Source organism: Girardinichthys multiradiatus, chromosome X (assembly GCF_021462225.1).
Source record: "Girardinichthys multiradiatus isolate DD_20200921_A chromosome X, DD_fGirMul_XY1, whole genome shotgun sequence".
NCBI classification, from domain to species: domain Eukaryota; kingdom Metazoa; phylum Chordata; class Actinopteri; order Cyprinodontiformes; family Goodeidae; genus Girardinichthys; species Girardinichthys multiradiatus.
Window position 1 is genome coordinate 39,309,466 of NC_061817.1, and position 17,495 is coordinate 39,326,960.

General features: G+C 42.9%; 1 protein-coding gene across 4 annotated transcripts; it reads left to right on the plus strand.

Moving 5' to 3' along the window:
* Positions 1 to 1,852: 1,852 nt before the first annotated feature.
* On the plus strand, positions 1,853 to 17,364 carry LOC124862307 (E3 ubiquitin/ISG15 ligase TRIM25-like). 4 transcript variants are annotated; one of them, XM_047356139.1, is made up of 14 exons: positions 1,866 to 1,983; positions 2,211 to 2,289; positions 6,270 to 6,393; positions 6,473 to 6,916; positions 10,004 to 10,108; positions 10,191 to 10,286; positions 10,569 to 10,802; positions 10,890 to 11,076; positions 11,157 to 11,246; positions 11,344 to 11,370; positions 14,062 to 14,088; positions 14,334 to 14,509; positions 16,178 to 16,333; positions 16,580 to 17,364. In XM_047356139.1, exons 3-14 carry the CDS (start codon positions 6,283 to 6,285, stop codon positions 16,787 to 16,789), a joined length of 1,863 nt encoding a protein of 620 aa, XP_047212095.1. In that variant the 5' UTR covers positions 1,866 to 1,983; positions 2,211 to 2,289; positions 6,270 to 6,282; the 3' UTR covers positions 16,790 to 17,364. The 4 variants fall into 4 exon arrangements, with proteins under 4 accessions (XP_047212091.1, XP_047212095.1, XP_047212090.1 ...); XM_047356134.1 differs by having other exon boundaries at positions 6,273 to 6,393; XM_047356135.1 differs by lacking the exon at positions 2,211 to 2,289 and having other exon boundaries at positions 1,853 to 1,983; positions 6,273 to 6,393.
* Positions 17,365 to 17,495: the final 131 nt, after the last annotated feature.

Sequence of the window (17,495 nt, forward strand, 5' to 3'; positions counted from 1 at the left end):
AATTGGATATACTGCGCATTCTGTGAAACAACTGAAGTTTTACAATGTTTTTAGATGAGAAGTAGTTGTGTAAACCTAAAATATCTGATCAGTGTATCAAGATATCGCTTAATTGCACAAATGCACTGATGTGTTCGTCCGCTGCCCCAGCAGCCGCTCGCCTCGCCAGCTGTCAGCTGACCGGGTGGTTGAGGTGCGATGAACCCCCAGAGAACAGCTGACTCCCGGCTCATTGTTTTCAAAATCCCGCTGGGTTTCCCTAATGGATGGATATAATTCAGCCAGATGAAATCTAATATTAATGTTTGGTTTATTTATTATAATAATAATTATTATTATGCTCTGCAAATAAACTCATTTAAACTTTGTTCCTAAAGTTAATATGTTAGTGTTTAAGTTGTTGAAGCTTTACAAATATATTAAACAAATGATATTTGTCATCAACGTATTTTATCTAGTGTTAGATTTTATATCTATGAACACAAACATATTTTCAACATTTTAAATAGCTGAACAAGGTCATAAAACAATAACATTTTAAAACAAAACAGCATTATAAGCCATCAGCAATATGTAAAAGGTAAATAAAAACCATGTAGTTATTTACATTAGAGACAGCGTTAACCTTCAGGGTCCATTTGTTCGGCTTCGCAACACGGTTGCTAGGCAACAGAAGTTGAGGTGAGGGCAGGAAACGCAGACCGACGTAACCCCGGCGCCACACTATGTTAATCTGGCATGTTTAGCTAACAGCTACAGGAAGCATAAATGTTACTGTTTGACCATCATTTGTCTACATGACTTCTTATAGACGTTTATTTGACTTGATGATTGACATCAAACTCATGTAGCTGCACTGCTGCAGCTCAACATGCCGTAAAGGAAGTTTAACCTGATATTAAAACGTAAATCGATGAATCTGTGTTTGATTAATCTGTGGCTATCCTCAAGGACCCGGATGTGTGACACAAAAAACTGAATTTTGGAACTGAAATTGAATTTCAAACCTGAAAGTGAAAGTAGTCAAACTGAATTTTTAATACAACAAAATACATTTTAAAAGTAAATGAATTCATAAAATTCAGTTTTAGTTTAGTGAAATTCATTTTCAAACCAATCCATTTAATTTCAAATTACACAAATACAAATTCAGTCTGAGCAATTCAAATTAAGTTCTGCCGGCCTAAATTTATTCACAGTAACATCATTAGTTACACAGTCAGTCTGAAAATAAATTGGATCTTCCTCACTCATCATTTCTGTCCAGATTAACATCAACATTTTCCTTCTCCAGGACTCCACACTGTTACAGTCATTTTCATTAAAACAAGAAATCAAACAGGCAAACTGTTCTCAGAGAAACCTGCTCCCATCCAACACTGAGCTCACAGAGACACACTGTGCTGCAGGAATGTTGTCTGTCCACTCCGTCCATCCTGAAGCTGAAAAACAAGCGTCACTCCCAAACCTGGAGCTCAGAGTCACTGCTGCCCTCGAGCAAGGCACCAGCCGGAGTTGATCAGGAACAAACATTATTGCATTTTTTTATTTTTTATTTACTTTATTGCTTTTGTTGTATTGCATTGTAAAACATTATAAATTATAGATACCTATATAGATATCTATTTCTATATATAATTTTTAAAAATAATTTTTGTTTTTGTCTCATACATTCTTCAAATATTTGTCATTAAGGTGAATGTAAAGCCTGAATACATTTCCTGAACTGTTTCAGCTCATTTGACTGAAAGGTTGGAGCAAACAGGAGCATTTTTAAATCCTGTCTTTAATCCACGCTGCTGACGGCTGGAGATTTCAGACCCCTGATCTGTGATTAAATTAACTTCAAACAGGTGGAGCAAGTGTCTCCACTCACAGACTCACCTGGCCACTTTCTGCACCCACTAGCCCTGCCTACTGATGACATCACAGACCTGACTTTCAGGGTTTGGGGCAGACACTAGATGAGTGACGGAGGAGAAGGTAAGAAATTCAGAGGTTCTTTGCTGGTTTCTGCCGAGTTTAGTTTTTATTTGTGTAGAATCGTGAAGCAGCTCCGATCTTTGTGTTGGTTTTAGACTTAAACTGAAGGTTTTTCTTGAGGAAGCAGCCTGGTTATGAACTCAGACACATTTCTGTTGTGTTTGCTGGTTAAAATCAGCTCCAGAAGCTTCCAGCTGAACCTCATCATTGGTTCATGTGTGTCACAGGGAGGAAACACCTTGAAGCTGCTGATCTGTGGTGATTCATCAAGATATCTGGAGAGGTTTCCTATCCCTTTGGGTTTTGGTAAAGTTTGCCTCACAAAGTAAAAGAACTGGTAGAAACCTGTAGCTGTGCTGCTTCTGTAGCTTCAGGTCGGGTCTAACTGTTGATGTGAGGGACCTGATCCCCTCTGATCTCGGAGAACTGCTGAAGAACATGAAACAGCAGCAGAGTCACCGTCTCAGGCGGAGCAGGAAGGTTTTCCAGGCAAAATGATGTGATGTGGATGAATTTGTGGAAACTGAGGGCTGTCTGCCCCCTGCGAGTCAGACTAGTTGGACAGGGTTCTGCTCAGCAGCTCCAACTGAATTTAAATGAGTTCAGTTAGCAGCAGCAAAGAGGAGATACTTTTTGGACCTTGGATGCTTTTTCACTTGGTTTTAGTCCAGTCTGCAGAAAACGAGGCATACATCAGATGATCGGCTGGAGGTTGAGGTGGCTCCCAGGTTCTTTATTTTGTCTCTGGTGTATCTCTCAGGTCTGACATGTCCTCTTCAGCCTCAGATCCAACAGTTCTGTCAGATTCAAAGGAGTTGTGAAGAAGTATTTACCACCTTTACAGATTTCTTGTTTCTACTTTTTTGTCATTCTCTTAAATGTTTCAGATCATCAAATTAATTTTGATACCAAAGATAACCAGAATAAACACCAAAAGCAGGTTTCAAACAATGATTTTTATCCAAATCAACCTGGTTCTACACAAGAAATCACCCCCTAAACCCAATTACTGGTTGTTCTACTCTTGGCAGCAACATCTGATAACCGGTCATGAGTCTTTAACACCCCTTTGGAGGAATTCTGACCCGCTCTGCATTGCAAAAACATTTTTTATTTCAGACACATTAGAGGATTTTCTAGCATGAAAATTGCTGCATAGATTGAAGTCTAGACTATGACCAGGCCACTCCAAAATCTCCATTTTGATCTTGTTTTTGAAGCCAAGGTGGACTTGCTGGTGTTCTTTGGATCATTGTTCTGATGCAGAGCCCAAGTGATCTTGAGTTTAAGGTCATGAACTCTTGGTTGGGCATTCAGGATTTTCTGCTAGAGAGCAGAATTTCTGGCTCCTTTGAGTGCAGCAAGTCGACCGGGTCCTGAAGCAGCCCAGACCATCACGCTGCCACCACCATGTCATGATGGGTAAATTGTGAGTCGTGGTTACTCCAGTAAACTCCAGTAGTTTCGGCTTCGTACTGACAGATGTGAATTAATACTTTTTATGTTTTAGTCTCTGGACTAAATTAATAACCTTCAGCTACTGATTGTTTTATTAATATTTAAATGAATAATTGGTGCATTTGAATATTTCTGTTTTTAATTCCTGGTGATTGTGAGGTTCTGTGGATGTTGGGCTTAGCAATTTTCTAAAGCTTTCAGCTGCAGTTTCTGCTTAGTTTACCTATCTGCTCGAAAAGAAAGAAGCCAAAGTACGGTCATCCAGGCCTTTATGACCCAAGGAGGAAAGGTTCTGGTTCTGAGCAGTCCAAGGTCAAACCAAGCTCTCTGTGGCTGTTCTGTTCTAGATTAAAGCATGCTGTATTCCTCTCACAGATTTACTGCAGCTCCCATCCTGGCAGTGCAAACACCTCTGGAGTTCAGTGCAGAACGTGAGAAGTTTCAAGCATCTCTTCTTCTCTAACACAGTTCGTTTTCTGGCGAACTCACTGCGAATGACAGATTAATCCTGCCATGAGGAACCACCTCAGTCAAAATGAAAGGAAATCAAGATGGCTGGAAATACTTGGAGATGATCCCCTTCTTCACATTTTCCACATTCAAAGTGTTTCATTCAGATTTTCTGTGTCAAAGCAAAGTGCAGAATTGTGAAAGGAAAATGATGCATAGTTTTCAACATTTTTACAATAAAAATCTAAATTATATTCGGCCTTCTTTAATCTGATACGCATAAATAAAATCCAGTGCAGCCAATTACCTTCACAAGTCTTCTAATTAGTAACCAGAGTCCTGCCGTGTGTAAATTATTCTCAGTATAAATGCAGATGTTCTGTGAAGGTCTCAGAGGGTGCTACAGAACAACAGAGAAGCTGGTCAGAGTTGATGGGGATGAAAGGAGCCAAATTCAGGACAATGGAGGAACACCTGTTAGAGGCTGAAGAATACTTTGGACTGAGGTGGAGGTTCACCTTCCAGCAGGACTCCTAAACATCTAGCCAGAGACACAATGGGTGGTTTAGATCAAAGCAGATTCATGTGTTCGAATGGACTAGTCAAAGCCCTGACCTAAATCAATAATAAATAAATAAAATCCCAGTAAAGGGTGTGGATGCTTCTGAGGAAACATCAAGCTAAAGTGTTCACTAATCAGGACTTTGTTTCTCTTATTTCTGTCTGTTAGCCTTGGAGTACAGAATGGCTTAATTCAAAGGTCATGTAGGTTAGCTATAATTACATTTAAAAGGGTTTCAGGATTGCAGATATAACTTTTTATGTTGAAGAATGAAATTCCTGAATGTGAGGACGCTGCAGTCAGTTGGGTTTCAGCTTCAGTGGGGGAACCCAGATGGATCTGGAGCTGAAATATTTCCTGTTTACCTGAATCCAGGACAGATCTTCCGTCACGTCTTCATCCTTTTTGATTCGTTTCACTAAAACAAACATTCAGCTCCGGGTTTATCAGGCTATCAGCCTCCAGTGCTTCCAGGCTCACAGCTTCAGAGATGCACCAGCATGAAGCTGGAGGGAACGGTTACCTGCCAGGTGGGCCTGCTGACACCTGTACAGTTCGGTCCAGATGCTGAGTTACAATTTCTATTTGTAAAATAAACCAGCTCTTCTGATTTGTGAATCTCATTCAGTTAAACTGTCTCCACCCAGTTCTTACCTGCTCACACCTGTTCTGAGCAGCTGCAGGAGCCCTGCCCACTGCCAGTCAGTCAGTTCTGTTGTGGTTGTTCCGGTCTCAGTGTGTCAGAGTTCTCAGGTTTTAGGCTGGAATGTGATTGCGTGACTTCAAGAAACAGGTCAGATAATTTTGTGAGTCCAGGTGTGACACTCCCAGTTCTGCTTGCTTGCTAAAACAACAGTCTGCAGGTTGTTTCAGACCCGACCTTCAGGATCTGGACCAGAAGGGATGTTTTATTTCTGAATCCTGACAGTGATTAAGAACAGCCAGTCTGTTTGGGGTTCAGCTGAAGGTTTGGCTGGAATCTGGTCTACAGGAAACTGGGTTCACTCCCTGTTCCATGTGTGACTGAAGCTCCATCACCTCTTTGACTTTTTTCTGAAGTTTGGGCCTGCTGAGTGACTGATTGGTGTTGCTTTCACTTTATTTTAAATCAGTTGACATCAGAAATCATCTGAGCGAGTTCTACAGAAGAATTCAAAAGGTCCAACAGTAATTCAGTCTAACTGAAGGTGATGATCATGATATGTTCATGTTAGGAAGTTGAGGAAGATAAATTTATCTTAGGAAAATGTTCTTTTCTCTAAGAATAGAACAGAACCGCTCGGCCCTGACCCACATGTAATGTTCAGTTGGTCAGCTAAGGTGGGCGGGACAGATTCAATTCAGTTTTATTTAAATGGCGCCAATTCACAACACATGTCGTCTCAAGGCTCTTCACAAAGGGTTAGGAATGGTGCGGCGTTGTTTGGGGAGGTTAGATTAAACTACTGAGTGTTAGTTTGGCCATTTTAGAACAGGCTATGTGTAGGTGTACTAAGTAAAATAATAAACTGATAAAGTTTATCCATCTAAGCCACTGATGATCATTGTTATACTAAAAACCACAAGGATTGGGATACCTCTCTCTGTCAGACTGATTATAACCATTGGAAAAGAGAAGGGGTCATACAGGTAGCAGAAATGGAGGGTGTGTTTGGACCTCAACCATAACTGAGCCGGTTTAGGCTAAACCTGACTCCCCCTTACTCCAACCAACAGGGAGGGAGGAAGGCGGAGGTAAAAAATTATTGAAAGATCCAAAGTACTGGTTGGTTGACATTCATCTGGGTTTCTTTAACATTGTTTGGCCTCTGTCCAGCAGCAGCTGATTGATGATGGCAGAGGCACCAGAACTCTTCTCAGAGCAGGAACTGACCTGCTCCATCTGTTTGGACCTGTTCACTGATCCGGTTTCTACCCCCTGTGGACACAACTTTTGTCAGGTAAGCTTCTTCTGAGGTGGGCTAGAGCATCTGAGAGGTTCTGTCTGACTGATGTTTGACCTTTGTGCCATCTCTGCAGGTGTGTATCGGCGGGTACTGGGCATCCAGCTCGGTCTCCACCTGTCCTCTCTGCAAACGGCAGTTTGACGAGCGACCCCAGCTCAGCATCAACAAGGTCTTTGCTCTGATAGCAGATAAATACAAGCAGACCCATTATGGTGCCACGGGGTTTTCAGCACCACTCCGGAATGGGTCGCTGGACGCCATGGAGGACAGTAGGAGTACGAACCCGTTCTTGTCACCGTCTCTGGCAGCAGTAGCTCCAGAAGATGTGGTGTGGTGTGACGTCTGCTCAGGTGTTAAACAACCAGCCACCAGCTCCTGCCTCACCTGCACCGCCTCATACTGTAACGAGCATGTGCAGCCTCATTACAACACCCCCTTCTATGCCAAACACCCACTTATGGACCCCCGGGAGGCCCTCAGGGGTCGCACCTGCTCCGTACACCGACGCCTGATGGAGGCAAGAGCAAACACATCATCAGAACCAAACAACCCAAATCAGACAGAGTTAAAATGTTCAGAAATTACTGATAGTTTCCTTTGATTTTATGTCACACAGTGATACAAAGACAGGAGGTATCTGCTCCTGAATGCTTGTCTTCTCAGTGTCCATCCATTTCTGCATTTCAGCCTCCAACACCTTCCAGAAATGTTTTGTTTCAGTTCAGATTTTCCCACTTTGTAACGTTCCCGTTCCTTCTCCCAACAATCAAAGCTGTTCCTGCATTAAGGATCCCAGTCCATGAAGACTTCCAGGGATAATTTTCACATATTCTTCCTGCAAACATCCAACTGTCCTCCTGTAAAGGACTCGTCTGCAGGCAGGCCGGTCCAGCAGCAGTGTCCTCCTGTACCTCAGCCAGGACTTTGGAATGTGGTTCTCCATTGTCCTGGAGGAGATGTGGTCCTGAAGGCAGCAGATGTTGCTCTAGAATCTCTGCTTTTTCATCAATGCTGCATCACAGAGGAAATGATCCAAGCCCATACCATTATACAACGTCCTACCATCACAGGACCTGGCTGCAGATTGGATACTGCTCTTCCAACAAACATCTGGAGAACTGGTCCAAATGATCCATGTTCCCACTTAGAGATGGACCATCCCAGAAGCCTCTGGGTCCTTCTTGAAATGCTCCCTGATATTCCTCCAGACTCTTTGGATGGTTTCATGTAATTCTGATTTGGAGAAGGTCACTTTCCAGCCTTTCTTTGTTTTTAAGGTTTGAAGACCAGATCTGCATCATCATTATCATCAATTCAATTCAATTCAGTTTATTTATATAGCGCCAATTCACAACATGTCGTCTCAAGGTTCTTCACAACAGTCAGGTTCATACATTCCAGTTATTCTTAATCATTGAACAGTTCAGTCAGATTCAGTTATTTATTCAAATTGGATGAAATGTTTTTCTGTCTAAGGAAACCCAGCAGATTGCATCCAGTCAGTGACTTGCAGCATTCACTCCTCCTGGATGAGCATGTAGAGACAGTGGACAGTCACTGGTGTTGACTTTGCAGCAATCCCTCATACTGAGCATGCATGTACAGGTCCTTCTCAAAATATTAGCATATTGTGATAAAGTTCATTATTTTCCATAATGTAATGATGAAAATTTAACATTCATATATTTTAGATTCATTGCACACTAACTGAAATATTTCAGGTCTTTTATTGTCTTAATACGGATGATTTTGGCATACAGCTCATGAAAACCCAAAATTCCTATCTCACAAAATTAGCATATTTCATCCGACCAATAAAAGAAAAGTGTTTTTAATACAAAAAACATCAACCTTCAAATAATCATGTACATTTATGCACTCAATACTTGGTCGGGAATCCTTTTGCAGAAATGACTGCTTCAATGCGGCGTGGCATGGAGGCAATCAGCCTGAGACACTGCTGAGGTCTTATGGAGGCCCAGGATGCTTCGATAGCGGCCTTTAGCTCATCCAGAGTGTTGGGTCTTGAGTCTCTCAACGTTCTCTTCACAATATCCCACAGATTCTCTATGGGGTTCAGGTCAGGAGAGTTGGCAGGCCAATTGAGCACAGTGATACCATGGTCAGTAAACCATTTACCAGTGGTTTTGGCACTGTGAGCAGGTGCCAGGTCGTGCTGAAAAATGAAATCTTCATCTCCATAAAGCTTTTCAGCAGATGGAAGCATGAAGTGCTCCAAAATCTCCTGATAGCTAGCTGCATTGACCCTGCCCTTGATAAAACACAGTGGACCAACACCAGCAGCTGACACGGCACCCCAGACCATCACTGACTGTGGGTACTTGACACTGAACTTCTGGCATTTTGGCATTTCCTTCTCCCCAGTCTTCCTCCAGACTCTGGCACCTTGATTTCCGAATGACATGCAGAATTTGCTTTCATCCGAAAAAAGTACTTTGGACCACTGAGCAACAGTCCAGTGCTGCTTCTCTGTAGCCCAGGTCAGGCGCTTCTGCCGCTGTTTCTGGTTCAAAAGTTGCTTGATCTGGGGATTGCGGCACCTGTAGCCCATTTCCTGCACACGCCTGTGCACGGTGGCTCTGGATGTTTCTACTCCAGACTCAGTCCACTGCTTCCGCAGGTCCCCCACGGTCTGGAATCGGCCCTTCTCCACAATCTTCCTCAGGGTCCGGTCACCTCTTCTCGTTGTGCAGCGTTTTCTGCCACACTTTTTCCTTCCCACAGACTTCCCACTGAGGTGCCTTGATACAGCACTCTGGGAACAGCCTATTCGTTCAGACAGAAAATGAAGGTCAAGAGAAAATCATAATGTACTGATGAGGCATAACATTATGACCATGTTCCTGCCAGAGGACTGTTTACAGCAGATCTTTTAAGTCTTTTGACGTAGTCTCCATGAATCAGACTTGTTTTTCCAGCACATCCAACAGATCCCTGATTGGGATCTGTTGGATGTGCTGAGATCTTTGGAATCTGGGGGCCGATTCAACACCTCAAACTCCTTGCTGAGTGGATCAAACCATTCCTGAATCATTGAACCACCCTGTCATCTAGGTGGTTTAAAAGAAAACAGGATTCATCTACCAGATCACCTTCTTCCATCGCTCCATGGTCCACGTCTGATTCTCATGTCCCCATTAATGGTGCGTCTGGCTGTGGGCACAGGTCAGCATGGGCAAACCTGATGGGTCTGGAGCCCCATGCGCAACAAACTCTGATGCTCTGCGTGTTCTTGTACCTTACTATCAGAACCGGCATTAACTTCTGCAACAGTTTGAGCTACAGAATCTCGTTGGTTGGATGTCGCTCAGATCTTTCTAACACACCAACTTTGAGGAAGATGATGATCAGTATTATTTCCTTCACCTGTCTCTTGTCGTAATGTTATGCTGGATTGGTGTTTCCTTTTTGTCTGACCTTCTCATGGTCTTCTACTCTGTTCTGATTTTGAGGTTGAAGTAGCGTTAGCGTTTAACCTACAGGGACCTAATTTCATGCTGTTCTACTGTCGGGTATTTGTAAATTTCTCTGGATGAAGACAGGAGAACCTTCCACCAACTGAACATCTTCTGTTTGTCTTCAGGTTTTCTGTAGGACCTGTCAGCGCTGCATCTGTGCCATCTGCGTCCTGGAGGAACATCGCACTCACAAAACCGTCTCTGTCCAGACTGAGAGACTCGGAAAACAGGTAGAGAGACCAGAACCTACTCCTTGCATCTGGTAACTCTTCTTCATCCCATCTTCACGTTGCTCTTCATCTGTGTGTTCAGAAACAGGTGGCGAGGACGGAGCAGGACCTCCTGAACCACATCAAAGAGAAGGAGATCCGCTTGAGTGACCTGAAGAGGAAGCTGGAAGGCGTGCAGGTCTCTTGGTTTTTTACAGTTTAAACTTCTGTTAGAAGTTCTTAAGGTTCTGTTCTTAAGGTCCAATTTAACATTCCTGATCAAGTCCTCGTTTCTTGTTTTTCTGCCAAGTTGTTGGACTTTCCTGGAATGTTTCACGCTCGTCTCAATTAACTGTTCTTCAGAACTCTGAAGGTCTTTGAAAGTTTTGCTGAGGGCTTTGGCTGGTTATTGAGGACCGGGTCAGAACTTTATCTTGGTTCAGATCGGTGAATGAAAAGGTTCTGTGTGATTTGGTCTCAGAACTACACAGACAAAGAACGAGGTGATGTCGAACACCTTCTGGACGAAGTGTCGGCCATACTGGACAGGATCCGGACTCACGTGGTGGGTGGGATCCAGAACCAGCTGGAGGCTGTGATGTCAAAGGGGGAGGGGCTGGTGGACCGTCTGGAGGCGGAGCTTAGCCAGCTGATGGATCGAAGGGCCACGCTCGAGGCCCAGGCCGTCAGTCAGGATCACATCAGCTTCCTGCAGGTAAAAGTAGAACGTCAGATGTTTGAGGTGTTAAAACAGTTAGATGAATAGAGGAGGCGTCTCTTCTTATTCTTCTTTTAATCTCAGAGCTTTGAGGAGGTCACGGCTCCTCTGAAAGAGGAGCAGAAGGATGGCGTGGATGAGGAGACTGAGTTTACTCTTCACTTCCAGCTGGATGATGTGAAGAGCAGTCTGTCCGATGTGAAGATCAAAATAGATGAAATCTGGATGGGGGAGGTCCGCCCAAAAGGTTCTAGAGACTCCAAAGACTCCTGTAAGTCAAAGGTTCATAGAGCAAGTGTTTCCTGGTGTGAGGTCAGAGTCTGAACGGTCTCTTTGACGGCTGTGTTTCAGTTTCACCCGGTGACCTGATGGCAGCTGAGAGCATGATGAGTCTGAGAGGAAGCAGGGGGACTCTGAGGATGAGTCAGTGGTCTCTGAAAGGTAAAACCAGGTTTATGGTCCACCATCAGGCCTGACCTGACACATAAACTCCTTATAATACTGCAGATGCTTTACTGTGATTTCCTTTCCCCATCAGATCCAAAGAAGATGAAACATGTTTCAGGTATGTAGTTTCAACAAAGTTTGAACTTTTTCAAGTTAAACTTAAGCTTGACTTGGAAAAAAATGTCACATCAACAACCATCCCATCGAGATTACTGGAGCTCTAACTGCAACATCTGGAGCTTCAGCTCATAATCCTGTCTCTCATGGATTTAAACTCTAAACACGAGAAGAACAGTTTTTTTCTCCAAGTCGTCACAGTTTCTCAGTATATTAGGGTTTACATCAGGAGCACGATAAAGAAGAGTCAGATAAGAATGAGCCAGAGTGTAGGCTGGAGTTTATCTTCATTCATATGAGCTGCAGTTAGACTGGGATCATCCCAGTTCAAGTATAAGCAGCAAATAAAAAGCAGAAGGTGAAGAAGACAGTGATTGTAATAATAAACTGGGACAGATGAATTCATATTCCTGTTTGCCACATTTATATTCTGCTTGGATCATCTAAACTAGCAGCACGATAAGAATATAATAAAATATAAAAATAGAATATCATGGAAATGTTTGATATTTCTATTTCAGAAAGAGAAACTCAGGTATGATAAAGATTCATTCCACATAGAGGGAAATATGTCAAGTCTTCAATTCTTGTAACTTTGATTCTGGTTTACAGAGAATGAAAACCCAAAATCAATTGTCTTGGATATTATTATAAAATTACATAATATCAATAAAAAGTACACTTTAAACAGAAATGTCAGGGTTCTAAAAGTTTGTTCAGTTCTATGCACTCAGTTCTGGATCTGGGCTCCTGAATTACTGGATTGATGCGGCATGGCATGGAGGGGATCTGCTTGTGGTCCTGCTGAGGTGTTCTGGAAGCCCAGGGTGCTTTGATAGGAGCCTTCAGGTCATCTGCATTTTTGGTTCTGGTGTCTCTCAAATTCCTCTTGACAATAGAGTCTCTATGGGGTTCTGCTCAGGCCAATTTGTTGGCCAATCAAGCGCAGCAACATGTTCATTGGACCAGATTTTGGTACATCTGGCAGTGTGGGCCGGTACCTAGCCCTGCTGAAAATGAAAACAGTTTCTCCATAAAGCTTGTCAGCAGAAGGAAGCATGAAGTGCTCTAAAACATCCTGATAGATGGCTGTGTTGACTGTGGACTGCAGAAAACCCAGTGGACCAGAACCAGTAGATGACGTGGCACCCCAGATCATCTCTGACTGTGGAAACTTCACACTGGACTTCAAGCAACGTGGATTCTGGTCCTCTCCACTCTTCCTCCAGACTCTGGGAACTTGATCTCCAAATGAAATTGAAACTTTATTTTTAACTGAAAATAGGACTTTGGACCACTGCGTAACAGTCCAGTTCTGGTTTTTCTCAGCCCAGGTAAGACGCTCGTAGCTCATGTGTAGGATACGTCTGTGCACAGTGGTTCTGGATGCGCCGATGTAAGCCTCAGTCCACTCCTTGTGAAGTTCCTCCAAATTCTTGAATTGGATTTTCTTGACCATCCTTTCAAGGTTGCAGTTTTCCCTGTAGCCAGAGCACCTTTTCCTATCACTTGTTTTCCTTCCACTCAACTTTCTGTTAATACATTTGGATACACCATTCTGTGAACAGCCAGCTTCTTCAGCAATGACTTTATGTGGCCTCCCCTCCTTGTGGAGGGTGTCAGCGACTGTCTCCTGGACATCTGTCCAATCAGCAGTCTTCTCCATGGTTGTCTCCTACAGTCCCAGACTCAGAGACCATCTAAAGGCTCAGGAAACCTTTGCTGTTAGGATTTAATTATCTGATTAGGGTGCTGACACCATGAGTTTAAAATATTGAACTTTTTCCAATGTTAAAATTTTGTGAGAGACTGAAATTTTGTCTTTTTTCATAAAGGCTTTAAATATATTTTACTCTATGTGGAATGGATCTATATCAGAGTTTCTCTTTCTGAAATGAGGGACAAAGATATTGAACTGCTTCAACATATTCAAATTCTTTGAGCTGTACTTATATTTATGATCTGTTATCATCCCTATAACCCCTCTGGTGTTAACAGGAATGATGGTCATGTTATGGAAGGGCCCGGAAATCCAAGCATGGTGGCAGTAACTGGTAGCACTGGGCTAATCGGACATCTGCCTGGCTGTCCCTCTCAGGGGTAGTTGTGGTGGATCTAGCAGTTCTGCAGGTCCAAGCAGGAAATCAGTTAACCCTTTTATTGCTGCTGTCCCCAAATAAATTCAATTCATTTAGTCTGGGGGAGTGGGGGCGCTGGTGCCTATCTCCAGCAGTCATTGGGGGAGAGGCAGAGTACACCTTGAACGGGTCGCCAGTCCATCACAGGGACAAACACACTTGGTTCTATAGGCAATTTAGAGCGGTTGAGTGCCTGGAAAGAACCCTGACATGCAGGAGGAGAACAAACGCCATGTACTGGAAAAGGCCCTGGTCAGGATTTGAACCCAGGACCTTCTTGCTCTATGGCTGTGGTGGAAACAACTGCTCCACAATGCAGCCCAGCAGGAAAACTAGAGGGACCTAAACTCATCTTTAAGAGTATGCATGGACCAGAGCAGTGATTGCTATAACAACTCTGCTCAAAATGATCTCTTCACACACTGCTCCCACTTGTTGATTTGGTCATCAAATAATCTGATGATCTACGCAATGCATTGAGGAATAAATCAGGGAAATTCATTTCTAGGTTTGAGTTTTTCTTTTGAATGTTTTTTTTTTTTGTTCTGTTTTAGGACTCAAGAAAGCCCGGGTCTACATTGGTGAGCTTTATTTGGAAATTTGTGTTTTTAGGATTTTGTTACATTATAATTCAATGTTTCCATGTGTTACCTAATGGCTAGAGGGCACAGATATTCCCTGTTGTTATCAGAGTTCAGACATTACTGTTCCTTTGTATTCAGTCAAAAACCTTTGACGTCAAGCAGAGACCTGAATGGTCCTGAATGCATTATCACAGTAGCGATGCCTACAGAACATCTTGCTGTATCATCTTATGCTTCTGTAGAGGATGTGACGCTGAACCCAGTGACGGCGTACCCATTCCTGATCCTGTCAGAAGACAGGAAGCAGGTGAAGAGAGGAGAGAAGCTGCAGTTTTTCAGAAACAGCCATCAGAGGTTCGACGTCTGGTCTTGTGTGATCGCGAAGGAGGGGTTTAACTCTGGACGTCACTACTGGGAGGTGAGGAGCAGAATCCTCAAAGTCAACCTCATCAGGGTCTGACTGGACCCTGATGAGAAGATCAGATCAATCTGGATGTGGACTAGACTGATGGGGTCAAATCCAGTACCAGGCTCAAATCTCTATATGTTGTGAATCTGTGTACAGATCAGATTTTCACTGAAGGCATCAAAACTCGTATGGAATTATGTAGCAAATAAAAAATTTTAAAATAACTATAAATATGTTTTATATTTTAGATTCCTTAAAGTAGCCGCCCTTTGCTGTGACGACTGAAATATTAACCTTTGACCTTCTCTCAATGAACCTCTGGGAGGTTCTTTCAAGACTCTTTGGTAAACCATCTCAGGTGACCTCCTCATGAAGCTCATGGAGAAAATGTTAAGAGAACAGCAGTAATCGGAGCAAAGGGAGGCTGTTTGGAAGAATCTAAAATCTAAAAATGTTTCGAGTTATTTCACACGTTTTGTTTACTGTATAACTCCTTGTGTTCATTCTGGTGAGAATCTACAATGTAGTCATGAACAAAGTGTATCTAAACCTCCTGACTAGTAATTTGTGTTCATTGTTTAAGATCGAGGTAAGGCTGTTCAAACTGGTTGTGGTTTTGTTCTCCTGTTGAGAATTGAGGTGAGGGTCGAAATCCTTGTGAGGAAAGATCATGTCCTGAATAAAGCTTGTTCTGCAGGTAAAGATCTCAGGGAGGTTAAGAAGCCTGCCCTGTACACCAATGTAAGGCTCCTGAAGCAGGTTAGGACCTTCTTAGTCAGGATCTTGTCTTGTAGAATCCAAGTGGTGCTTGCATACAATTGTCGTCACCGGTCCAGTTCTTGTTCAGGATTGGATCTAGATGTTGAGTGGCCTCTTGTTTCCCATAAGAACTGCTCCAGAGTCAGGATGGTGTAAAAGCCATCAGAAGATCCGAGTCTACATGGCTTGTCCTATATTGGGATCTTTTCATGGGCTGAGAGATGGTTGGAGATAAATATCTTGTCTGACTGTGCATCAGGGTGAGGGTCAGCCTCCTGCAGTGAGTCAGGTTCTTGTTTGATTGAACTTTATTTCCGAGTCAGAATCTCTCTGAGGATCAGAATGACTGCGGCTTCTGGGGAGGAGTCTGTGTGGACTAGTTGGAACCAGGACAACGATGTAAAAGTCAGATGTGTTATCTCATCGGTAGGTGAGGGTTACACTCTTGTTGTGGCTCCAACTGTAGTCATGGATAATGGATCTGGTCAAAAACAAAAAAGGCCCGAGTCTACTGGGGTTGTTAAATGCTGAGATCTCATTGTAGATGATTCTTGTCGAGATCCAGTGGAATACTGGATCAGGGTGAGGGTCGGACCCTGAACCTCACCCTGAGTCAGGATCTCTTAGTGTAAAAATGTTAGCTTATAGGAGATCATTTTCAGCCTGCTGGGACCTTGTTGATCCTATTTAGGATCAGGTTTATGTGGTGTTGTATGTTTGGATCTGGTTGAAGATCTGAGTCTCACCGAAGGTTTTATCTTATTTGGAATCTGGGTCAGAATCTGCTTGCAGATCATAATCTTGTCACATGTTTGCATCTTCTTGTGTGCTTTGAATTTGTGGAAGATCAGAATCTGTAAACAGAACCAGAAACGTTTCTCTAAGAGACATTCCTTCACCCTGCGTTTTGTCTTGCAGGTTTCTGTTGGGGAGAACAAGGACTGGAAACTGGGTGTGGTCAGTGAGTCGGCCCAGAAGAAAGGCCTGTTTGACATGAGTCCCGCGAACGGGTACTACGCCATCTGGTGGAGCGGCAGCCAGTTGAAGGCACTGACGGCACCGCCTTTGACCAAGGTCCAGTTATAAGCGAACAATTTAGCTGATAAAATAAAAACTAGATGTTAAAAAAAACAAAACATTTTCTTATCAGATTCCAAGGAAAATACAAACCCTGGATATTTCTGGTTTATATTTGACTATTAAGGCTAAAATTAACATTTTATAATGTATAGAAGCTGTAATAAATAAAAACCTGAATGTTTGACAGCTGAGGACATAAACTCACACTGCTACCTGTTGCTCTCCGTCTCCACCCTGCAGGTGAAAGGTCACCATCCGAAGCTGCGACAGGTGGGCATCTTCCTGGATGTGGAGATGGGTCAGGTCTCCTTCTACAACGTGAAGTCGGGCACAGAGATTTACAGCTTCCACACAAACACCGAGTTCACAGAGAGGATGTTTCCTCTGCTCGGCACCGGAGACAAAGAGGTCCCTCTGATCCTCGCCACCACCCAGCAGCATCCCGCCTGAGGGGAATCAAACCAGGACCAGGTCTAGGACTGAAATGAGGCCCAGATTCAGACCTTTGGGAAGAGGAAAAGAGGTGGTGTGGCACTCCTGCAAAACATTTACTGTGAGGAACACCACTGATGACAGGACCCTCAATTATATGTTGCAAGGGAATCATTGTCTCCTTTCAGATGATGTAAAAAAATGTCCTGGATTGGATCGCTTTGATGAAACACGTCTAGAAATGGATATAAAACAAATAATAAAATCTAAACACTGACATGAATTTAACCAGTGAGAGAAGAACAAGCAGCGAGGATTTTCTTTTTAGTGCCCAAGAAGAACTGATGGCTATTTTTATTTGACATCATAAACACACTAAGAACTGCTGTTCTGTTTAAACCACTAATGCAGTGATTTAAAAGTCAGAGTTTATAGACATAGTTATCATGTAGTTGATGGAAGCTTTTTTGTGCTGAGAAGATGTAAAGATCTTTAGTTTGGAACAAATAGAACTACTTCTGTTGAGTGGATGTTATTTGGGTGGAAATGTGGACTTTTTCTTGCTAAATTAATAAAATATGGAAAGAAAACCAGTGGGGATGTCAAATATTTCTTTAAAACCTTGTTTTAAATTCTTTGCCATATTTTCTGGTTTCATCTACATATTTCTATGAATGAATTTAATCACATATCATTGATAGACTGAAGGAACCAGTTTTTGCAG

Bases quoted from the DNA above. Each gene is read 5' to 3' on its own strand.
- LOC124862307 (XM_047356135.1), top strand. From the start codon at position 6,283: ATGATGGCAGAGGCACCAGAACTCTTCTCAGAGCAGGAACTGACCTGC. The intron at 10,287-10,568 runs GTCTCTTGGTTT...ATTTGGTCTCAG, and splicing joins GGAAGCTGGAAGGCGTGCAG to AACTACACAGACAAAGAACG. The intron at 10,803-10,889 runs GTAAAAGTAGAA...TTTTAATCTCAG, and splicing joins ATCACATCAGCTTCCTGCAG to AGCTTTGAGGAGGTCACGGC.